At 37.5% G+C, this 25,881-nt stretch overlaps 1 protein-coding gene across 2 annotated transcripts; it reads right to left on the bottom strand.

Moving 5' to 3' along the window:
• Positions 1-4,140: 4,140 nt before the first annotated feature.
• LOC122983194 (natural resistance-associated macrophage protein 2-like) lies at positions 4,141-25,503 on the bottom strand. Of its 2 annotated transcripts, none has more exons than XM_044352964.1 (16): positions 25,076-25,503; positions 21,894-21,983; positions 20,807-20,943; positions 20,548-20,670; positions 17,275-17,394; positions 15,035-15,141; positions 14,856-14,926; positions 14,695-14,762; positions 11,584-11,739; positions 10,374-10,532; positions 10,156-10,242; positions 8,959-9,078; positions 8,509-8,658; positions 7,330-7,403; positions 7,083-7,236; positions 4,141-5,578 (listed from the first exon to the last, which is right to left on the bottom strand). In XM_044352964.1, the coding sequence occupies exons 1-16, from the start codon at positions 25,095-25,097 to the stop codon at positions 5,471-5,473; spliced, it is 1,746 nt and encodes a 581-aa protein (XP_044208899.1). In that variant the 5' UTR covers positions 25,098-25,503; the 3' UTR covers positions 4,141-5,470. The 2 variants fall into 2 exon arrangements, with proteins under 2 accessions (XP_044208899.1, XP_044208898.1); XM_044352963.1 differs by having other exon boundaries at positions 20,807-20,946; positions 25,076-25,502.
• Between the last annotated feature and the right edge of the window lie 378 nt (positions 25,504-25,881).

A 25,881-nucleotide genomic window follows, 5' to 3' on the forward strand; every position in this document is an offset into this window, starting at 1 on the left:
GAGAGGGGGGCGTGGCCAAGGCATTCCTCCCCGTCCCGCACGCGCCGCTCCGAACACATTCCAGCGCTGCTTTTTTACAAACGACATCACGTTGTTTGTAAATTATTTACAAAACAAATAAACAAATGTTGGCCACGGAGGACGAATTAACATATAAATAAACACAAAGAGTGTATTTTTATATTTTTTTATCTTAAATTGTACGCGAGGCTATCATTGAACACGTTTGTTTTTTTGTTATAATTTATTATCTGCAGATATTGTTTGTAATCTGCATTTATTTATCTTTTTAAATTATTTTTTTATTTTACTGATACTCAATTTGAATAAACAATTAACTATTAGCCTTAATTATGTAATTAATTACCCCAAAATAGGTGCATTATCAGTACCTGGTGATGGACTATTATCCAGAAGTCGCCATTTTTACCTTACTCGCACATTTTATTTTACAATAACCCTAAAATTCGCGGTAAAAATCGCGATATAGTACCCTCTGATTAAGAAAGCCAAAAAGAAACTGTTGACATGTATGACATCCGTTCAGTAGGCTAATATTGAAAAAAAGCCTATATATCCAGTCACGAACATTAAACATATAGCATGTCTACAGTGCATTACTGACGAGGTATCACTTCTGTTTTGTAGATAATAGCAATTTAAATACTACAGTTGAAATTATAGTCAAGCTATACCTACATGTTACTGCATGTTCTCCAGTTTTCCTTCGTCTGAAAGACTCACACAGCCTTCACTGAACACGTCCACATCACAAGGGTTTGGTTGGAAGAAACACTTGGTCCATCAGTACTTTATGTGTAGAGGTAACAGAGGACAGAGTGAAACCAGTGACCCAGGCTCCTTTCACTTTCTCTCTCTCTCCCCCTCTCTCCCTCACTTTTGCTTCCCCTAAGTGACATAATTGTAAAAAAAAAAAAAAAAAAACACCAGAAACTGTTTTGCCCCGAAAAATTGTTGGGGGATTTTGCTTTGGGAAACCACTTATGTTATGGCAATCACCTAGCATTTGTGAAACAATACACGCAGCCTTTAATGCAGTTACATTAACATAAGACTGGTTGCTGGGAGTGGTTGTATCATGTAAAAATACAATCACAATATTAAATCAGCTCTGTTTAGACTACAAGTAGTGTTACTCAGGTCTAAATCCAGTGATTAATTTGAAAAAGCTGCGCAAAAAAGTTGCTGCTACTCTTGTTTTTAATTAAAATAAGTTGCTCTCAGCTGCAGACAGGAGCATTTTATAATCATTTTTTCACACAGCAGCTGCAGCTACAACACATTTGTTATACCTTGTGCAAATAAACAGAAGTGGGTCTGACATCATGTTAGGCAACATGGTCCCCAGATATTTAAAGCATGGAGATTCTGCAGTGCCTCCTTATCCCCTAGAAGTTAAAAAAAATCCTCTCAGTAAATCACAGTGATCCTCTCCCTGCAGCAACTGTGATGTGAAATTAAGTGACAGAAGATATTACCTGTCTTTTTTAGCACATAAAACACACGTATGAAAGATACAGTGAACCTCATACATACACAAGACTTCGTAACTGAAGAAAACGAGAGAGAAACAGTAAAAAAAAAACCTGTTAATAAAGGAATAACTACTCATTTTAGATGTGTCTACCCATTCCAAACACAAGAAATAACTACACATTTGAGATCTGTCTACCCCTTTCCAAACACATGTGGGCCCATTACACCACAAGCTCAGCCAGTGCCCACAGTGGCCACAATGCAAGACATAAACAAGAATGGCCCCGCTGTTTGCATTCCTGGTGTCTGACATTTTAAGGCAGCACTGACAGATCTGTGTAAAAATATATACAAAAAGTATGGACCGCACAGCTGGAAAATGTCATGTGGTTTAAAGTTGATGCCACTGTTTACTAAATCAACTTGAAATTCATTATCTTTGCCTGCTTTCTTGTGCGTCTCGCCTTCTTCTTCTTCTTCTTCTACTTCTTCTTCTTCTTCTTCTAGTAAAGTTGCATTCCTCTGAGAGGACAGACAGACCGACAGATAGAAAGAGAGCAAAAGGGGTCAACTGGTGTTGAGGCCCCCAGTTGTACCCCTGGAAAAATCTGTCCTAGAAAAAAAACACGTGACTTCAAACATACTAGTAAGAAGAAAAAAAAACTACATCTTTCATCAATCAACAGAACTAATGCACGAGCACGTAAAAACAACACGTGGTGAAAGAGGAAATAAATCACAAGTGTTGCACGTCTCAAACCTGGGACGTGAAATTCATCGCCGTTGAATCGTTGACAGAAAGTGAAAGAATGAAAACAAGACATAATCAGATTATTCTTAAATAATCCTGACATACAGAGCTCGTAATACCATGTCCGTGGTTTATTGTGTTTGTGCAGAGGAGTTGTTTGTTTACAGTTCAATAACACATTTAATGATTTTTATAGTTGCCGCTCATTAAAACAGTCAGTTCTTGGTAGGCCACAGTAATAAAAACAGCATTCTGCTATTGCTGATGTTTCAAGGACATCTTCTTAGAAAAAATAAGCCAACCACTGTATGTTAATCTGTTACACGTACAGATACATGACTTGTTTGTTCAAACACAATCATATTATCATAAATCAACTGTTAAATTCACTGACAACTATGATTGTCCCCAAGATTTAGAGAGTTAATTACAGTGAATTAACTTCCAAAAGATCTCAAATTCTACACAAACAAACGGTTCATCAACTTGTACTGATGTTGACGTAAATGGCAAAAGAAACATATCACTCTCTTACACACACACACACACACAGATACACACATCCATCCATCAGGCGTTTGTGGTTCTATTTCCAAATTTCACACCTGGGAATCCACAGCGTCTACTTACAGCCTCATGCACTCTGCCATGCATTAGCTACATCCAATCATGTTTGATGACAAACTAGCTGTTGAAATTTGCTTGCAGCATCTGAGCCTCATGTAGGGTTGGGACTGTAGGGTCTACAATCATGTGATTTGCTGGAAGAGCAACCCCCACCCCACCCCCCCCCCCCCCACCACTCACCCACCCACCCACCCACCCACACCCCTCCCGTCCTCCCCTTTCCCTCCCTCCCCTCCCACCTCGCAGGCATGCCCCTGAGTGGCCTCTGCTAGGCTATGTTTCCAGGAAAGGGGCCTACTGGACAGGCTGTGAGGCCTAGGCAGGGAGACATTGGCTCATTGAGAAAAACAAAAACAGAGAGGGGCGGTGGGAAGACTCTCCCCTCTTACATAACTCTGCCTCCATGACAGGGAAAAAAAAAAAGTTCCCCACCACAATGCAAAGAAAAACCTGTCCGTCCGCCTCTCCTCCTTCGGCTCGCGAACGCTCAAACACTTCAGGACTGGAATTCGAGCAAGACTGAAACCAGCAGTGCTTGCTTGCAGTTACACAATAGTTGCAACTCTTTAGACACACCACCGCCACAGGCATGACAAACATCCACACGTACACACTGAAATTTAAGAGAGCGTTACAGTCAAACACGAAGCTTTACTTTGGTTTCTGTCCACTAACTAATAACGCCGTTTCTGTCTGTGCAAACTGTGACAACACGTAAAACATGATGTAACACACCATGTCACTCTCAGTCTGTGTTGTGTTGACTGTGTTTGAGCAGCTCTGGTGGTGAGACATCTACTGTAGCTGAGCGGTCTCCTCTCGCAGCCTGCAGCGCCTCCCTGTGGCCGCAAGAGGAACCGCATGGAGGTAGTGTATGTGATGCTTTGAAATTAACCGAAGTAAAAAATGTTGGTACCACTTTCTGGTAAGCCACACTTCATAGGGGATTTATAAGCTTCAATTAATGGCTTTATTCATTGTGGAAAATCCTCCTCCAGCATTTAACTCTCTTTGTCTTTTTAGCTCTTTATTTCATCAGCAGGAAAATCCCTCCAATGGACTGATTGATCATTCTGGTAAAAGGACATCTGGACCCGTTTATAAACAGCTTATTAAAGGATAGTTTCACAAGTCTTTTTCAAGTCTCTCCTAAAACAATAGTCAGGCGCCCAAATGAACATTGACACATGTTTTTTTTTTTTAGCTGTAATCATTCCTCTTGTTCATACTGACCATTAGAAGATCCACAGTCCTCCTTTTGTGCAAAAATGTACTTAAAACTTTATCTGAAGCTACTTATTATTATTTGTTGTTTTTTCCATTTCTATATGTTTTACTATTATTTTGTACAATTCTCTTAATACAGAGATTGTTTGTGTTTGTTTACAGCAAAAATCAATTAAAAATATAAATATAAGAATCCTTTATTAATGATTTATTAACATTTATAATAGCAGGTGACTAACAAACTTTTGCTGATGGCTTTTCAGTAATTGAGAAACATTATTAACAACTTACTTTTACATTTATCACTGTCTTAAAAAGTGAGAAACATGATCGTTTATTAATGACGTTAGACGTCCTGTTGAACTAAAGAGTTAAAAAGGCAAATAAAAGTTGATGCCGGAGGAGGATTTTCCACAACCTGGCAACCCAAAAGGTCTTATTAATGGCTTATAAATGATTTATAAAGCATCTGTAAATTACTTATTAAACCATTAATTAATAATTTATAAGGGGTAAAGTGGTACCAAAACTTCATTCACATCTGTCAGGGTTTCTGCAGGATTCATCGAGTTAAATTTAAGACTTTTAAAGACATTTTTAATACCAGATTGAAAACAATTTAACACCTGTTTTAGGATTCTGCCGTCCAAAGCAGGAAAGTATGATTGAAAACCAGCAGGGACGATATGGCCTAGAATTATAATCAACATTACTGCTTCCTTGCAGTATATAATAGTGATTCCTAATGATATAGTTAATTAAATCAATCTTGGAGCTGGATAAGCAGCACAAAATGGATAAACGGATTCACCAATTAAAAATAACTCATTTATGGTTTTGCTAAAACTGACACTTTGAGTCGTAGCTGCAGTAGTGACAGCGTTTGCTGCAGGTCTGATGGTGCCGACTGAAACTCCACAACGTTTAACGAAACAAAAACAAAAACATTTTATAGTCTACATCAGGTAAGACAAAATAATATCAATTTTATACATGAAATTTAAGACTTTTGATACCTTCTAAGGCCTTTTTTTTTTGCTCTTTAAGACATTTCAGCCCTTCAGATACCCCGTCTGTAAACCTTTAAATTTGGCAAAACTCACTATGATTGTTTTGTACAATCATTAATTAGGACGTGACTACATGTACAGATAATAACACACATAATGGCAACTACAGTTTCTCGATTACTAAACAAAAACATATACATATCATATCATAACATCATCTAGAAGTTTATGAACTTCTTGTATAAATAAATTCGTGCTTAAGATGTCTGAATGTGCTGGAACTAAACAGTAAAAGGTCAGTTAGGTTGCACACAGCGGCACCTTCGAGACGAACGTCCGCTGGAACACACTTTTGTTTTCAGGAGTCAAACTCCGGCTGCCGCTCAATCAGGATGGTCGTGTCGTTTTCTCTCCCGGTGGTCGGATCCAGGCAGGACACTCCCAGAGCTATCAGACATAACCACGACTGCAGCACAGACACAAAGAGAGAGATTAAAAATGTAATTAATTTTTTTTGTCTTTCCTCCTTTTTCTTATTTTGTTTTAATGGATAGGTGCACAGTTTTTCAAGTCTGTCTTAAAAGAGTTTATCTGAAGCTTATATGAGGCTTCATTAGTCTGAGTTAGTCGCATCAAGTGGATATCTGACACATTTACAGTCTTTTTAGCATCAAATTCCCTCTTTGTGTTTCCCTGTTGAGCTGCGATGGAAGTATAGTAACAAAAAGAGGAACTTTGGCACTAAAAACACTGTAACGTTGAAAGATATCTACTAGATTTGACTCATTTGGACACTGAAGCTTCATATTAACTTCAGATAAACTTTTAAATACATTTTTGCACAGAAGGAGGACTGTGTTGTCCCCCATCACTTACATTGTAAGTGCATTATGAAGGGATCTTCTAATGCTCAGTATGAACAGGAGGAATGATGACAGCAAGAAAAACAGGTTTCAATGTTCTTTTGAGCACCTGACTGTTGTTTTAAGACGGCCCTGAAAAACTGTGAATCCGCCCTTTAACAATAATTTCTTCTTTCTTTTATATTTACTTCTCTTTCTCCCTTTCATACACACACACTGATACACTGTGATAATCTCTGCTGAGTCATCTGGTGTTGCTGTGTGGTTCACTTGTCTCTGTTCATCCTGCAGGTGGATTGTTAGTATAACACAGAACACCTGAAGGTGTGTTCTCAGCTTATTTAAGTCTGGCTGCAGAGCAGCTGCTGCAGTTGTTGCAACTTTGCATTTCTCATGCTGGTTTGGTCACATTACTTTAGTTATTTACTTTGCTTTTATGCACCTTACAACACCCACACACAAACACACAGATCTTCCACTCATGCACATCACACTACTGACTTTGCTGGCATCCACACTGCACTTTAATTACTTAAGTTACCTTTTAATTTGTCTTTCATTTGATTAATTAGTTAAATAAACTTTGACATGGTGTGACTCCCTTTTGTTGTGGCCACTTGAGCCAGGTCATAACATAAGTATACATGTGTGGCTTATAAAAACAATTTTATTATTATCATTATTATTATTATTGTTATTATAGCACATACAATTACTAGTCTGTTTTTGCTATTACGCAAGAGTATATAGTATGTTTTAAGAGTCATCCCTGTCCTTTGTTGTATCATCTTTTTTGTCACATTTGTGAAGTCTTATTCTGTTGTTTTGCACCAATAAAACACGAACAAATTCTCTTGATTTCTCTATTAGATGAAGATCACATATTTAATTTAAGGTGCATCATAAAGTAATGTGACTATACTGTGTAACGATGCTTTAGAAGGCAAAATCTGAGACGACTGACTCGTGCTTTTCATACAAAATCACTGCAGAGTTTTAACTGCCTGAGTAGTTGAGGATGAAGTCACTGGAAGGTCTGGCTGGACAGGGTTTATGTTTACAGTGGATCAAAAGGTCAGACACAGTGCAATCTGCTCTGTTACCTACCAGATATCCCACAAACGTCAGGTAGGCCAGGGAGAAGAACGCTGCCAGCACATACAGCCAAACACTGTTGAACGTAATCACGTAAATCACGACGAAGTACATGTTGATGGCGCAGACGATCAGGATCACCACCCCTCCTCCGATCTTAAACACCCTGCAGGAAGAACAAACATGTTTAAAAGGAGAAACAATAAAATCAGAGTGATATCATTTATCACTTTGTGTCTTATGATCAAGATAAACTTACAATCCGTTGGCGAACTCGTTCATGAGAGATGGCAAACTGGTGAAGGTTAGGACGGGGATGAGGGCAAATGGTAACTGTGAGAGAAGGAAAAGGAAAGTCGCATCACAAATATCAAAAGAAGCAATTTTTTTACTGTACACAAAAATCATAAAAAAGCTTTATTATTGTAGTTACGTGATTGAAAAAAAGTCTGTTCTGACTGTAAACTGATTGTCACTCTTAACCCTGTTAGAGGTGGTGACAGGTTGAAAAGATCATTAAAAAGGGAAACGTTAGCTACATGTCAGTATGTACCGGCCACAATGAGGATTTTACACCTTTTTTATTTATAATTAAGTTTGAATAATATCCTATTATTTTATTCTCATTTTTAGATTTGTATTTTATTCCTTTATTTTGTTTTATTGTTTTATTTTCATTTAATTTCCCCTTTTTATTTTAATTTTATGCATGTGTTTTGTTTTTAATTTTTCTTTGTAATTTTTCTTTGTTTTCTTTATTTTACTATTATTATTTATTTTATTTTATTTTGTTTTATTTTATTTTTATCTATGTATTTTTCTTCTTTATTTAGCTATTGTATTCCTTAATTTAGTTTTATTTTATTTTCAACTTTTCCCTTTAATAATTGTATTTTTATTTAGCTTTTTTAAATTATTATTGTAGCTTTTTCTGTCTTAGTGCGAGTCCTTTTATTTGTGTTTACAATGTACTGGTTTGAGAATAAATATGTTTCATTACTATTATCAGTGATTATTATTACTGACTCTCACTAATTATTACCAGTGCTTTTAATTGTTTTTGGAGGGAACAGTGGTGAGGATTGGCTGAGGAAATGTAATATGTTTTTTTTTTTTTTTTATTGTGTTTCATTCATTTTTTCCTTTTTTCTGTCTGTTATTTATGTTTAAAATAAATCCAGAAGCACCGAGTCAAGAGCAACTTGACTTGTTTTAGATTCTTAATCAGTTCAGACATCACAGATAAGATTAAAGATCTTCTTTCTTGTATTTCAGACTTTAAGAATAAATTGAAAAACACTTTGAAGATAAAGAACTGTGAGATAAAAGTGACTTAAAAGGTGATATACAAGAAAGATAAAACAGACAAAGATAGAAGAGATGGTGGTGAAAGCTTAGATGAAGCTGCCAGTGAACAGTTTTTTAACCGCGGTCTGACCTGCATGCTCTGCAGCACGTTGAGGAAGTCGTTCATGCCTGTCAGGTGCTGTATGTCCTTGAAAACGGCGACCAGCAGGGTGGGAGTGATGGCGAGGGAGCGGGTCAGCAACACCCGAGCGAAACGCGACCAGCGCAGGTTCAAGAAACCCTGAGGGCAGGAGAAACACATCATCGGGATGTGACATTTACAAGAAAGCTGCACTTGTTTACTACTGTTTCAGCAAAGGAAACAAATAAAGACGAATAACACAAGAGTTTCTGATGTAAACCTACCAAAAGGCCACAATAAATCAAAGATTCAGTCTAAAATTCAGTAAGATGATTGACTGATATGGGAGAAAATATTTGTCATGACGCTAAAAGACAGAGCTAACATTTCTACTCTATGCTATGTGTGTGTTTGTGTCAGTATTTGTGCACACGGCTTATTGCTCCCTCCTCCACTGACCTCCATAACAAACTGGCCAGAGTACGTTCCAGTCATGGTGGAGCTCTGTCCAGCTGCAAGGATCCCCACGGCCCAGATGTAGAGCGCCGCCGGGCCAAAGAAACAGCCCAGCACCACTCCCTGCGACAGACACGCAAACAGGGAGGACAGTCAACAAAACCAAGTCGAGAAAACAGATCCAGCGGCGTTGCGTTCACCAGAAAACAATTACAGTCCCACACCGCTTCCATAGAAACGAGAGAAATTTTAAGCGGCTACAGAGAATCATCACTCAACTCTGCAGCTCCCCTCGGCTCTATGAAGCATTTTACTGTCCTTCAGCTCATTGTTCTGGTTTTATCGCCCCAAACTTTACTGCTCTGATTCACTCTCGCCGCTTTCATCGCTGTCAATTTCGTTTCCAGACACACTGGACAGCTGTTTCCAGAGGAAAAGCTCTGAAAACCCCACTGTACACTACCTAGCAAACAGCAAACAGACACAGTTAGCTGTAGACTAGCTGGTGAACACAGTGGAGCATTTAGCAGCTAAAGAGCCAGATATTTCCCTCAGGAGATGGTGGAGACTAAAAACAGAGCAAAAAGAGAGTGAATATTGGACTCGGGTGGATAAAATAGATGTAAATAGGCAGATTTAGTAGATCTACTGTAGTATACAATCAAATGTAATAAAGAGCAATAGATGTTTTTATACCTCAGTAGAATCATTTTATTGTCCCATGCTTTTAATTCCCACTGTGGTTTTAAAACAGAGCTTCTAACAAACGGAGAGATAGTTTATGACACTAAATATATAATGAATGACGATTATAGCTGCAAGTTCTTTTCTTTCTCGAAGGGATTCCTGATAGCGTCGATGCTTTTACACTCCTGTTGCATCACTGTGGCTCAGAATAACATAAGATGATGATAAAAGCAAATAAAAACTGCATCACTGTTTGTTATCTCTTTAGAAAAATTGAAAAAACAGTCTTTACTGAAGACATATATAATAATTCTCACACTTATTTATAGCCTTAGCTTTCATTTTAATATTTGAAAATTATTTCTAGTGTTTCTGCAGCTTCTTATTCAATTGGATTATATACATTTCACCTTGCTGAATATCACTTTTTGCTGTCACTGTAACCACAAGTTGACTTTATAAATTGTGTACACATGTGATACAATAGTGTCATAGTAACAGTTTAAAACTCACCCCTCTGTAGATGTCTACCTCCAGAGTTTTATTATCCATAGGGAACAAATGTGAATGAGGACTTCCTGCATCAGTGCAGACTTTACGCTGCAATCACAAAATTACAAAATACACCTGAAGCACAGCGGCCAAAGAAAAAAAAAACACACATTCATGAAATTCCAAAAGACGTCTTGAAATGTCACTTTTTCTCAGATCACGAGAGCTGAAATACTCACCACTTCTGCGTTTGTGCGTCCGTAGAAACCCTCTGCAAAAACAGCCACCACAAACACGTTGATGAGGAAAGAGACGAAGAGCGCGACGGTCGACTCGATGAAGAAATATTTGTTGGCCTCTTTTACTTCTTTCCTGTTCGTTCGATCCACTTCTCGAGACTGAAAAGGACATTCGGACTCACCGATTAGTTGATTCATACATATGGGAAGGATGAAATAATTTAGTTTAATTTAACAGAGAGAAATCAACCAAAATGAAATAAAACAGGACATGGGAACAAGAAGGGAGGTCTATAGAAAGGATCGCCGATATAAATGGGTTTTGAGGCGTCATTTAAAACAGTCCAAGGATTCGGCAGATCTTACAGATTGTGGAAGATGATTCGCTGACGGTCACCTTTTGATTTGTGCAGGGGATAGATGATAGAAGGCCAAGAATTGAGGATCAAAGAGGTTGTGAGGTGAAACAGGGAACAAGGAGCTCAGAAATGTAGCTAGGGGGGCGAGGTCATGGAGCACTTTATATGTAATCAGCAGGATCTTGTAGTTTATTCTGAATTTTACCAGAAGCCAATGGAGGGACGCAAGAACAGGAGTTATGTGTGTGTATGTAAGACTGATTGAGGCAGGTGTAGAGGGAGTTACAGAAGTCACAGTAGACATAGCCAATCTCATCATGTCTAGACTGCTGTAATTCTCTTTTTACTTGACTTAATGAATCTTCTTTGGACCGATTACAGACCATCCAAAATGCTGCTGTTTGGCTTTTAACGTGATCCAACGGATGGTCACACGTTACACCTATTTTAACATCTCTGCACTGACTTTCTGTTCATTTTAGAATTCATTCATCATTCTTGGGCCTTACTCATGGAGCCCTACATGGCCAGGCTCATCATGGACCTTCTGCACCCCCACACCACGAGCCGAGCTCTTAGGTCCTCTAACCAGGGTCTTCTAAATGTCCCCCCAACACGTTTTAAGACTCGGGGAGATCATTCTTTCCAGTCGGCTGCATCTAAGCTTTGGAATAATCTCCCTAAAAGTCTCTGAACTCTGTGGACTCATCTATTCAGACAGACATTTAGGTAGCATGTGGTATTTTATGTTTTAACTTGTGTTTTTTTTGTGAGCCTGTGAAGAACTTTGTGACTGGTGTCTGTGAAAGGTGTCTATCTATGTCTCATGTCTATCCAGCAGCCGATCGCACCTTGACGAGAGCAGAGTGGAGGTAAATGTTGTGGGGCATGATGACGGCTCCCACGATGCCCACCGCCTGGCCCAGCTGGACCGGCCCGCAGCCCTCGCAGTACGGCACGAACATCCCCATCAGCAGCTGGCCTTGGTCTGGTCCCACCGTCACATACTGGCAGAGAGGGAGCAGAGGATAACTGAACATATATATATATATATACAACTTTAAAAGCATGTGGAGACATATTTTAAAATATAACTGAGGACGAGTCTAGATACACAATGTGTAACCAGTAGCACCTGAAGATTTTACACCACCTGCTCAATGATTGACGCTGAGTAAGCGGGAGTTTGATGTGTGGTCAGACATTTGGTTCACAACCTTTTTTGTTAGACGTAGTAGCCCCACAACTGAGTGGATGTTACTTTATTATTAATCATATAAAAGTGGATATAATAGTGGATGCTACAATACTTTCATAAGACTGAACTGTCAGTGTTTAGTTTGGTTTGGTCGAGTTTGCATTCGAACTACAACCACATGGAGAAGCAAAAGCTGGACGTACCAACCATTTATCCGTTAGTTGTAGTTATTTCATCTCCTCTGCTCGCCTGCTAACTCGTTTTCATGCACTCTTAAATGCAATAACACTTCAACTAATTGTTATAGCTGACTCAATATGTGGATTTATTTTTTTAATCAAATCATTAATTCAAAATTTTCCAATTTAGTTGAGCTACTCTACAGTCTCTCCACGTATCCCCTGGCAACAGCAGAAGTACCCCCCGTCCGTTCCGTCCTAAAGCAACAGTCAGGTGCCCAAATGAACACTGGACATTAACACATGTTTTTCTCATTATAATCATCATACTGGCCATTAGAAGATCCTTTCATAATGAACCTTCAACGTAAGTGATGGGGGGTAAAATCTACAGTCCTCCTTCTGTGCAAAAATGTATTTAAAACACAAGCTGATAAACTTTTAAATACATTTTTTTGTACAAAACAAAGTCTGGATTTTGTCCTCCGTCACTTACATTGTGAGCGATCTTCTAGTTTGATCTTTAGTCTGAACAGGAGGAATGATTACAATGAGAGAAAACTATTTCAATATTCATTTGGGCACCTGACTGTTGTTTTAAGACAGGCCTGAATAATTGTGAAGCTATCCTTTAATGTTTGAGGTCTTAGTGGTTGTATATTAATCTAAAGCTATGGTAATGTTGGTCAGTCCACCACTTTGGTCCAGACTACTTATTGTATTGTATTTATTGGAACAATGTGCAGTTTTAATCATAAATGTTAACATCTGATATACTGCACCAGAGTTAGCTTAAACTGATTCATCTGCAGTCCCTTAAAATTAAAACATATAACAGCACAATAACAAACAGTACAAAGCAAAAAACACACAGAACACATTATATAGAATATCAACAACTATTGGATGGTTTGACACGAAATTTTGTACAGACATTCATAGTTTGCTTATAATCCTTGTTTATGCATCGTCATGACTCTGAAATTTTTTGTCTTGCACCATCGTGAGGTTTATTTTAGTTTTTTAGTAAAATATCTCAACGGCTATTAGTTGGATTATCATGAAATTTGGTGAAGACATTTATTTTCCCCTCTGGATGTATTGTAATGACTCTGGTGATACCTTCACTTTAAAACAACTCATCGTGTTAGCATGCTGGTGTTAGCATTTAGCTGCTAGCATGGCTGTAATTCTCAAAAAGAACTACTTCATACAATGTGCTGTCTGATACGGCTGGAAAGCAAAAGTGTTTATAGCTGTTTTCCAAAAAGCTAAATTTAAAGGTCCTTGTCCTTGTATTTTGATGTTGGCGTTATTATCTTTTTATTTAAACTGTTGTTAAAAGTGTAAAGTGTTAAATGTCTTGTGCTTCTTCATGTTTCTTTGTCTTTTAAAATCTAGGGACCATTGTTGTTTTAACTTTAACATGTTTTCCTTTGGATTTTGGTTTTGTGTCTGTAAAATTTATCATAATATATCATGAAGGTGAGGTGAAAACCCTGCAATCGTTTAAATATGTGACATTCATAGTGTGCACTTGTTCGTTCACATGCAAAGTGACAGAAATAGTTGTGTAAAGAATAAAAAAAGAGAGCTTGAGAGACCTTAAACACCTGGTCAATCCCTGCGTGAGGTGGGCGTGAAGGTCACATTGTTGGTTTCGGAAATTTACAGGAATTGTTCGCAGGCAGTTTTCCAAAGTGCAACAACAGAAAAATGTTGGGGGAGGAGGGCGTTTCAGACGCTGTTCAACCATCTGACAAGCAGTTCAGTTGGAGCAGACTGGCTTCTTTAGTCTTGTTGTTTAGATTGTCTGCTCGGCCTTACATGGCCTGCAGATGAAAACAGCTGGGATGACATCTTGTGACTAAATACTTTTATAAAATTATTGTTTTTTATTGTTTGTCGCCCGCTAAGACCAATCCACAGCCAAAACCCCGGGTGGAAATGAGATCAAATGTGTTTGCTGGTTGTATTTATGTGTGAAAATTTAAGTGCTGGTGCTTTTCAATCCTGAGAGTGACACTTTGAGCGTGTAGTGGCCAACAATTTATCACCTGCGGTTATAATTTTCTCAGTCAGATTTAGATGTTTAGTGGAGGATATAATGAGCCACATTGTGGGTGGTCTGTCATATTGTGTTGTTGTTACTGTGATGAATATTTGCACCTGTGAATCTGTATTCCAGTCATTGATTTATTCAACACTGGAGGCGACCAGCTGAGAACTGTTAAATTAGATATTTTAGTAACACGCAGACACAAGTAGGTAAAACAGAAACGACACTGTGTTTAATTATCTATGCAGATATTTAAACGTTTTTCTTTCTTATATCCTCATTACAGCTAAAAACTCATCCTAACACAGTGGAATAAAACTGTTAAGATGTGGCTGGATGACTTAATTACCAGCTTACATTAAGGAAAGATTTGCTTTAAAACACAAACTTTCACTTTGATAGAACTTTGCAGCCCTTTATTATCTATATCTATAAATCTATAAGCAATAACTGACTCACTGTCCATCTGTATATAAACCAAAATGCTCAGTAAAAATGTCGTTGATAGAATTCTGCATGTTTGTACCTCATATCCAAAGGTTATGGCCATGACAGTGATGAGCAAACCAAAAAAGGCCTCCAGCTTCCTCAGGCCTGCAGAGAAGGAAATGTTTTTATTTATTGTTCTTACGGTTCACCATCATTTGCAAATGATTCCCAACAGAATACGACCAGAATACGACCTACCGTATTTATCCAAAAAGAGGAAGACAAATGTGTCGATGATGGTGATGAGGACGCCGCCCCACAAGGGTATCCTGTCAGTGAAAACACACACACACACACAATTAAGAGAAGTAATGAAGCCGTTTTAAAGCACTTCATCCCAGCGGCCGTTTAACTGATGTCGTGTCTGTTCACGCCACCTGCCAGAGGAGAGGAGGCTGAACGCGATGGCGCAGCCGATGACCTCCTGCATGTCTGAGCAGATGATCGCCACCTCCACCATCAACCACAGGATGATACGAGGCACCTGGACAGAAGACTCAGGTTAGTATCATGTGATTCAGCGTTATTATATAGAAAACACAAACCACGCTAACGACAGCTTAGTCCTGAGTGAGAAAAGTTCTGATTATGTTTCAAATCAATTCAAATAATCATCCATTTAGTGCAGACGACTGCTTCACTTAGATGGAAATTAAAATATGAAATATGGAAATAAAGAAAGGAATCTTAGAAGCAAATGAAAATGATTATTTAATATCAATGTTCACGGTTCAAATGAATTTCCTCTTTTGGATAATAAAGTTAAACTAGATTTGATTCAATTGATTCAAACACATACTGATGAATTTATGACATTACTGAGATTTAAAGCATTGAAACATTTTCATTTATCTACCTGAAGTTATAAGGTTTGAATATTTCTTCTGGAGTTTGTGTCCAGAAGGTAATTTAAAGTGGTGCAATCTAAAAAAAAACTGATTTTAAGTTGTTTTTTTGGGTTCACAAATTCAGATATACTTTATAATTTAAGTGTCAAATGTCCAAAAACTGTGTTGTCAAATTGCTCAGATTCAATTGGTTAATGTTCAGATCTAAAAATTGTAGTCAAGTTAAAGAAAAACAAACAAACAAACGAACAAAAACCAAGTTGTTCTAATTAGACTGGTTAAAAAACAAAATTCAAGATGAAATATTCAAACTTTGAAGCTCCCAAGAATCCACAATAAAGTCTAAAATGTTTTTTGTTTTTTGTTGTCAGTCAGATGATCTAAGAAGGAAAAATTCAAATGAGTGACTGGAAACCTCACACGCTTTAATTATTGAACTGGACAGAAACAAAAGTTTAAAAATTACTTTCTGGGAATTCCAATTATGGGAATTTAAACCACATGAATTCACACAGATGTTTTTTTTTAAACAAAATATTTCAATGCAATAAATTCCATGTTATTTTTGAACGAGACGCATTTAGAAGAAAGCAAATAATCACAAAAGTCTGTGATTAATTGATTATAGAATTCTAATTATTATGACCTGTCTTTGCTTCTATATGGTACATAACTTTAACATATCTGCACTTCTAAATAATCTGTATTTTATGAACACTCACAGCTGTTAAAGATGCTGAGAAGTTAAGTTTAACCATGACGTCTGTTTGAACGTCTTTACAGCCCCGTTCTAGGTCTGAACTATCAGTACGGCAATAAAATAAAGCTCATTAAGATAATAGTCCGTTCATATATTCACACAAGTCCATGAAATCAGTTTCGTATTCAGTTTTCAGTGAGTTGCTTCCAGATTTGTATGTATGTAATGAATGTTGTATGTATATGTATATTGTTCTTGTTGTTGTATGTGCTGTATATGTGTTTTTTACTGTATCTAAAGATGTTCTAGAGGTATTTACAACACATAACGCACTGTGATACATACCTTTCTACCTTTACATAATTGTTACCAATAAAAAACTCGACCCTTGGCTTCGTAACAGAAACAGTCTGTGTACATAAATACTCGCTGCGCTGAACAGGCCCAAATACAAATATTTGACTTCTTAAACTGTCACACACAAGAAATGGCGACAGTCTCTAAAAAAAATAATTGTTTCACATACTGAAACTCTTTACATCTTTATTTTTTTCTCCTCCTCAAATCTGTTTGGAGCTGCTTCTGTGTCCAGCAGAAGTGCAAAAAAAAAAAAAAAAAAAGCATTTTGTGGTGGAAAACAAAGAGAACAAAAGAGGGGTTGGTCACATGATGTTTAGCCATGTGGTTACCAGTTGCTTTTCATCATCAGGTATTAAGAGAAGCAAACAAGCTTTTTATACAAGCTGGATTTAGCAATATATCCTCATTAATGATTCATGAAGTATGGATTTAACAGATTCCACATTTTCCTCAGTGTTTTGATAACTATTGCAGGCTATCATTTGGCTTTGATTTATTTCATTTTTTTTGATTATACAATCCGAGGATTACAGAGGCTGTAACAACAGTGCTGAATGCCGGTTATGCAATCAGGCAGTTACAGTAAACCAGGACTACTTCTGCTTACAGCCTCTCAATTTCTCCATTGTTGCATTTTTGAAGCCATAACAGTATTGTACAGGAACGGCAGCAGCTTGAGATTACTGATATGACAGGTAGGTAGGCTCACAGTGTGGTACTGGCGGTTGCAGACTTCGGCCAGGTGCAGCCCGGTGACCACGCCGAGCCGGGCCGCCAGCCTCTGCAGCAGCAGGCCGATGATGGTGGCTACCAGCAGCACCCACAGAAGCTGACGGAACGAGAACAAAACGAATCATCCGTTAATCATCCATCTGCATCCACTTCCCCTTTTTGAAACAGACTTCATAGTTATTTATGGAGAATCTAAAAATGATAAAGGAAGTTTAGTTTTATTCTTGCATCACGCTCTTATCGAGGCTTTACTTTCACTTATGCCAGTCTGTGACTCTCAGTCTGATATTCTCAGATACTGACACCATGATATAATAGAAATATAAAAAAGGTAACACATATCAAATTTCTAGTGATGTGAGCCGAATAAAGAAGTGAAATGTTAGTATTTTGTCCTCTTTGACTAGAAATTTGAGCTGTGCTACCTTTTTTTTATGTTTTTGGAACATGCCTACTGGATTTTGGGTTTAGTACTCCACTGAGAATCCCTTTATTGAAGCGCAACCTCCTTCTCCAATTCACCTTCATATAATACTAGATAATATTAATGTTATTTTATGTCCTGCTGCTGTTCTTTTGTTGTCTTGTCGTGTCTTAAATATTACACTAAAGCAACATTATTTTTAAAGATGTACTTGTCAGTTTTAGGAAAATGAAATCAACCATGAACACGTCTGATTGATCATCATATCTACATTACTAATAATAATCATTTCTCAGAACTTTTCTGGTTAGTAAATACAGTATGTTATGAATGTACCAAATATTCACCTCAACACTAGTGGGACATTATCAGTGTAAAAATACTTGGCCAACAATATTGTGATGTGTCATTGTGTTTACAGTATTTGTCTGAATGGCGGAGCGAAACCTCAAAAATGTGAACACATTTCGATACAACCGCAGTAGACGGGCTGTCAGGGGAATCAGCTAAAGAGCTTGTATTTTTATTTTCAATATTTTGCATCAGCCTGCTTCTTTTCCCTCGTAAAGCATTTTTCCAGCCTAACGGTGATGTACACAACTTCAATATGGGACCTGCTGACTGGTTTCACCTCACAGTGCTCTTGCTTTTTGATCCAATGGCTGCTTCTTTGTTTATTTTTGTGGCTTACGTGACTTTTGTATTTGTTTTTGATGCGTATTGAGGTGAGATTCTTTCTATAAGCCTCTGGGGGTTTTCTAAATCTCACTGTACACAACTTTAATATGGGACCTGCCAACTGGTTTCACCTCCCAGTGCTCTGTACTGGGCTCTGTCAATTCTCTATTAGGTAGCTATAGAACAGCATTCAAATCACATTTCAGTCTTCTTCCCTCAAGAATTTCAAATATATGTTTATTACCTGTCTGATGAACCAAACTTAACTATTCAAACTGATCATATCTGACTATAATTGGCCTTTTTCTCTTTATCAAAACACACACACACCCTCTTTACATTATTATTATTATTTATTTTATGTCTTTGCTTGATTTATGCTACCTGTTATATGTTTGCTTTTTGATCCGATGGCTGCTTGTTTGTTTATTTTTGTGGCTGTGTTTGTTTATGATGCATATTGAGGTGAGATTCTTTCTATAAGCCTCTGGGGGGGGGGGTTTCTAAATCTCACCTGCACATTTTGCTTCTTCCCTTTTGTTGTTGTGTTTCTGCTGCTTTGTTTTACCGTGCAAATAAATAAATAAAAGTTTAAAAAACAGATAAGATAAAGCGGATAAACAGTCACATTTAAAGCTGCTCGGTCGGTCTGAAAATTCACTCCATCTCTCGTTCATTTTACAGTTTTTCTCGGTTGCTTCGGAGAAGTTTTTGAATGAAAATGAGAATGTTTCTCAGAGCACAATGTGAAATTATCAAACCTATGATTCATTTTCTCATTTCTTGTTTCTTTCATACAGAAGTGAAATACATGAGTACAAATATTTTTAAATGATGCAATAATGGATTACACCACTCTTGCAATGATTTGGACTCATCAACACGCTCATTGTGTAAATCCTCACAATGTTTGAGCCAGCTGTCAGAACTTTTAAAACAGAAATGTTTCATACATTTCAGTGATCTGATGTGATCAGTGTTTACTGTACCGTCGTGTTTCCAGAACTGTTACATATAAGGGAGGTACTATGAATAGGAGACTCACCCAAAAGAGGAACATTAACAATGAAAAACTTGTGAATAAACTGTTGAAACTGGTGTTTTTATGACATGAATTTGTTCAGTTAGCTCTAAAGGATATTTGATTTTATTATTGGGTTACGATATTTAATGAGAAATAACATGAAACGTCATTTTAGTGTCTTCTGTCACACTGACACAGTTCCTTCATCCTTTGACTGTCTCGGTTTAAACAGTGACTCGTGAGTTAAATATTTTCAATGAAGGACCACCTTCTGCAGGGCAAATGTGACAAAAGTGTTTCGCCACTCGGTATAAAATGATGTGGAAATTGCTCTTAATGTTTTGAGGATTGCGACAGTGTCTGAGAATATGTGCTTAAGCGATTGAGAAGAATGAATGAAGAATGTGTTTCCTGTTTATTCAGGCAAATAGCACATTTGTTAAACTTTGACGTGCGGTATAGTGAAACTCTCCAGTGTTTGGCCAGTTTGAGAGACAGTGGAATCGATCCGTCCTTCAGGAAATATTATTGCTGCTATTGTTTATATAACTGCATGGTGAAGAATGAAAGTAGCAGATTACTGTATGAGGGATGTTTGCTAAAAAGGAGCATAATTTTACAACTATTTTGATAGACAATTAATCATTAAAGTAACTCTTTAGACAACTGACATTTTTTGTCTTTAAGGACCAGTGTGTAAGATTTAGTTGCATCTAGCGGAACGGACTTGGCAGAAATTTAATATAATATTCATAAGTATATTTTAATTAGTGTATAATAAGAAAATAAGAATCATTGTGTTGTCTTTACCTTAGAACCGCCATGTTTCTACAGTAGCTCAGAATGGACAAACCAAACACTGGCTCTAGAGAGGGCCTTTTGCATTTTTCATGGCTACCATAGGTTCTCCTACACGCTTGGTAGGGGACCTCAACAGGCAACCTCACCACTAGATGCCACGAAATCCTACACACTGGTCCTTTAATTGAAAACTAAATATTTTTGGGTTGGTCCAAAATCTGAAGACATCACCTTGGCCGCTAAGAAATGTTTCACTCATTCCTGACATGTTGTAGCTCAAATACTCAATTAAACAAGAAAATAATTGTTACATGCAGCCCTACCTTGAAGCCAGCTTTAGCGCCAGACTGCAGGTCTGACTCGATGTTACCTGGGTCCAGGTAGGCTATGCTCATCAAGAACCCCGGCCCAGTGAAGGCCCACAGCTTACGGAAACTAATCCCACACTGGAGGAGAGAGGATCACAAGCTGTGACACTAATAATAACATCAAACTTCATATAATGTATCACATGTTGATGATCATCTCAATTCAACCAAAAAAAACCAAATCGGCATCACTTCTCTTGGATTTGTGGATTACCTGACCGTCCTCCTCGGGAACAGGGACCCTCTGCTCAAAGTAAGTGCTAGAAACAGGATCATTATCTTGTTTCTGGAGGAAGACCCCTGTGTGTGAGTGTGTGGTCTCTATCACAGCTTTGTCTCCCGCCACGTCACCTGCTGAACAAAAACATGGTGACCATCATTAAAAAACTACAAAAACTGAACCTCACAAGCGTTCACCTCACCTACGCAAATCCTATAATGTGGTTAATACATACAACTCCGAAGTAAATGTGTCTATGAGGCAAACAGTTCTTGACACACCTGACAGTATTAATATGATGACAGCAAACTGCATTGTAAAGATGTTGCTACTGTTAATTAGAAAAGCAAAATAATTATTGTAAACACTTTGTTGTTATGCTCTTATTGATTGATGTACAAGTAAACTTTTCTGTGAGATGAGAAGTTACGGGGTCATCAAAGTCATTAATTAGAATTTATCCTCTTGGGACTTTCAATATCTGTGGCAAAAATGATGGAAATCCATCCAATAGTTGTCAAGATATCTGAGAAACATGAATGTCCATTTAGTAAATGTTAAGCTATTTCATTGAATAAATAAAAGCTTTGACCTGCTGGTGGCACCAGAAGTCAGTAAGATTCATCCTCTGGGGTCTGTAAACATCTGCACAAAATTTATTTCAATCCATCCAAAAGTTGTCAAGTTATCTGAGAACCATGAATGTCTGTACAAACCTTTGTCAAGCTACGTATTTCATTGAATAAGTGAAATATTTGACCTGCTGGTGGCGCCAGAGGAAAATTCAGGGGATCATAAAAGTCAGTAGGATTCATCCTCTGGGGACCATGAATGTCTGTATAAAATTTAATTTCAATCAATCCAACGGTTGTTGACATATCTCAGTCTGGATCTAAGTGGTACCATCCTGACATCCAAACAGTTCGTCTTAGTTTAAGGGTAAAATAAAAGCCTGATTCTCCACCGTCAGAGGAGCTCAGAGACACAGAGGAAACTTGTTTTACAGAGCGATGGCGGATGAGTCTGATGCTGAAGGGCTTCATGACACTTTATAAAACTTTCTATTACTGTCTACTCTTACCTTGTCCTCCAGTTTGTTCTGACTCCTGATCTGTGGGAATACTGGGAGGCAGAGAGGAGATGTGGATGTTCTCAGGAGGGGGCTCTCTGGCTGGAGGCAAACAGATAATTATATCGGGATTACAGTCGCTTACATGATCACAGTGCACACAAAACAAAATCCTTCACACACAGAGAGAACCATGAGAAAAAGATGCACAGATAATCATCAGGTTAGATGTTATTTCAGCTTAAAGATGTGGTCAAATAAACCCTGCTGGAGTCTGTGAAGATTCTCAGTCACCCAGGTCATGGATATCCAAGGAGGGTTGAAAAAGGTTCACCTCTCATCCGAGGGGCTTCTTCAGTTCTGACTGACTGGTGGTGAGTCCCCTCTGTGGGGTCAATATCAAGGTCATTGATACCAGTTGGTTCGTTAGTGCTCCTGGCTGTTGTTAAGAGTCGTTGGAGTTGTCACATGAGTGTCGTAGAATGGTTTGATTGGTGGGCAATAAGTCGTCATCTCTCAACAGGGGAGGAGGTCTACGACACCACTTATCACCCACCTACAATAAGTGGTGTCGTAGACCTCCTCCCCTGTTGAGAGATGGTTTTAAACCACCAATGTTGTCCTTTCATCTCTTCCCAGGACCACATTTGGCTTCATGTGACAACTCCAACAACTGTCGTTTACACTTGGCTTCAGATGACTCCAACGGCTCTGAACAGTTATGTAATGTTGTAACAACAGCCAGGAGCACTAACGAACCAAGTGGGAGCAATGATCTTGATAATGACCCCCCAGAGGTTAAATACCTGGGACTCCCCACCAGTCAGTTAGAACTGAAGAAGCCTTTTGGACGTCCAAGACAAGCTGCCATCGATTCAACCCTCCTTTGTTATTTTCACAGATACCAAACACTACTGAGGCAGGTTTTCTATATATGTCAGTTACTTCAAAACAATTTGATAAAACACAACTTTATTTAGGAATATACATATAAAACAATTAGTCCTGAAGCAACATCGTTAGTGTCCGTAACCTCGAGAGAAACTTAACTGACGTCAGATGGTTTAAATTTTCACCTGGTTGAGTTTGTTTGTAGTAAAAGACTCTATGGCGATATAAATTATATAGTAACATACAGTGAAATGTCGTTTCTTCTTCCGGTCGTATGATTGTAAAGAAACTTGAGTTTTTTGAGAGAGGAGACAAAAAGTGCTTTGTTTCTAATAGAGCTGAGATGATTAATCGATTAATCAGTTTATTGTTTGATTGACTATGTATTAAACTATTTTAATTGTTAATTGTCTGAGTAATTTTCAAGCAAAAATCACTGGTTTCACTTTCTAAATTATAGCTATTTTCAGATTTTCTTGATCTTCTATGACAGTAAACTGAATATTGGGGTTTGGACATTTGAATGACTCACAATGGACATTCTTTGCTGACATTTCAGAGACCAAACTAATAATTGATTAATTGAGCATATCGTTAGTAGATTCATTGATAAAGAAAACAATTGTTAGTTGCAGCTCTAGGTTGCAAAGTAATGTTATACTATGTAAGAAGTTATGTTCTTGTTTGACAAATGTTTCACCACTGCAACTAGAGCTGCAACAATTAGTTGATTGAAAGGAATATTAATCACCAACTAATGTGATAATCAATTAATTGTTTTGAGTTATTATTTTTTTTTTTTTTTAGAAAAAAAGCAAGAATTCTCTTGTTTCAGCCACTTAAATGTGAATGTTTCTGGTTTCTTTAGTCTTCTATCATAGTAAACTGAATATTTTTGGGTTGTGGACAAAACAAGACATTTTAGGTTGTATCTTGGGGTTTAGAGAACAATGATCAATATCTTTAATTATGTGGGCTCTGCCCTTGTATGTGCATGACATGATAAGTAAAATAAATACCTACATACTATCTGAACAATATTATACTTCAGTTGTGCAAATTAATAATTCATTGACAGCTAATAAATGGTTTATAACAGACTATAATGTAGTTGATAGCAAATAAAAGTGTTTATTGATGTATTTTCTTGACAGCTGTAACTCCTTCTGTGGAGGCTGGTGTATAAACTGATAATGAACAGCACTATAGTAGGGCTGTTTTTTCTCAATTAATCGTTTTATCAATAAAATGTCAGAAAATGGTGAGAATGTAAGAAATGTAAGTTCTTAGAGCCCGAGGTGACGTCTTCATATGTCATGTTTTGTCTGATCATCAAGAGTTTCTGTTTACTATCATGTTCGACACAAAAAAGCTCATATTTGAGAAGCTGCAACCAGCAACTTTTTGTCATTTTTCCTTAAAAAAATGACTAAATGATTATTTGATTATCAAAAAAGATGCTGATTAATTTTGTGTTGATTGACTAATCAATGAATCGACAAATCTTTGGGACTCTACAACATAGTAACACACAGTTGTATTAATGTAGAATATGTCTTCCTTGGAGAAGTTATAGTTGTTGACAAATATTGTACATTAATAAACATTTTAAAATGCCATCATATCTGCTAACTACAATATAATGTATTTATTAAATGTTTATATACTGCTTATAAATGCTAGACCAGAAGACTTAAAGTAAAATGGAAATTAATCAACTTGCAACCAACTGATATTGAATGAATCTGGGTCTGTTTGTAATCTGTGTGGTACATTTACTCAAGTTCTACACTTAAGTACAATTTTAAGTACTTTACTTGAGCATTTACATGTTATGCTACTTTATACTTTCACTCCACTACATTTAAAAGGGAAATATTGTATTTTCTTTATTATTTCTTAATATTTATGTACTTTTACTTTAGTAGGATTTTTCATGCAGGACTTTTACTTGTAATGGAGTATTTCTACATTGCTGTATTAGTACTTCTGGATCTGAGTACTTCTTCCACCTTTGGAAAAAAAAAACCCATATCACAGCAAAAAAGTAAGTTCCTGTGAGCAGTTTATGGGGATAATTGTACCACAGGAAATGATAAATGCCATGAAGCATGATAAGGAGAATATACGAACTTTGTCACACTATAATTACGTGTTTAAATGTTCTAAAATATCAGGAGTTATATGAAGAAAAAGGCACATAAAGTCACATTTCAGGTAAGATTTGGTGATAAAAATATAAATACAGATACTTTTAGTGCAACCGAGCGTGAAACATTCATTCAAACTATCAGAAAACTCACCTGAGCGCAGAAAGGAGAACATCTTTGTAGCAGGAAGCGTCTCTTCAAACTCTTCAAGTTACAGACGAAACGAGCAGCACGTTTGTGTTTGCGACATTCCGGTAAAATGATTTACTTTTCCCTCTACTTCGCTTCCCTGTTTATGTAAAGGAGGAATGGCAGGTGTTATGCTGATTTCTGCCAGCCCGCCGAGAACTGCGTGCACTTCGCGGGAGCGCGCACAGCTAAAGGAAACACTAACAGACGTAATGTTTTTTTTTTTTAAGGCAAAGTACGGTTTAAAAACCGATATAATCTTCTTTTTCAGGTTCATCAATGATGATAAATGATCTGAATCTATAGGTTTTGAACGTTTAGAGTCATAAATGCGACCATTTGATTCATAGATCTCCAGAAATAAAGTGACAGTGTGGATGCATTACTGGGCAGAGGTGTATCTGATTACCTGACCTCCTTTCTCAGACCAGGTGAGTGTTGAAATTCACACTGTCGAGCCAAAACGGCCCAAAACATGAGCTGGTAACAGTGTTTGATCCGGAAGTGTCTGAAAAGTGGATGCGTTATTCGGCAGAAGTGTATCTTAATACCTGTTGAGAACTGCATCATCCTGTTGTTTCAGCCAGGAAGAATCACATAAATACTGCATCCAACTTTGTCTCTACAGATCTATGAATCAAATGGTTTCACCAGCTGTTATTTGGGGCCGTTTTGGCTCGACGGTGTGAATTTCACACATTTAATAATGACATAAGGTGAAATAATAGCGGATGCATTAATGCATGCACCCCTAAACCAGTGGTTCTCAC

The sequence above is a fragment of the Thunnus albacares genome, chromosome 5 (genome assembly GCF_914725855.1).
Source record: "Thunnus albacares chromosome 5, fThuAlb1.1, whole genome shotgun sequence".
Classification (NCBI taxonomy): Eukaryota; Metazoa; Chordata; class Actinopteri; order Scombriformes; family Scombridae; genus Thunnus; species Thunnus albacares.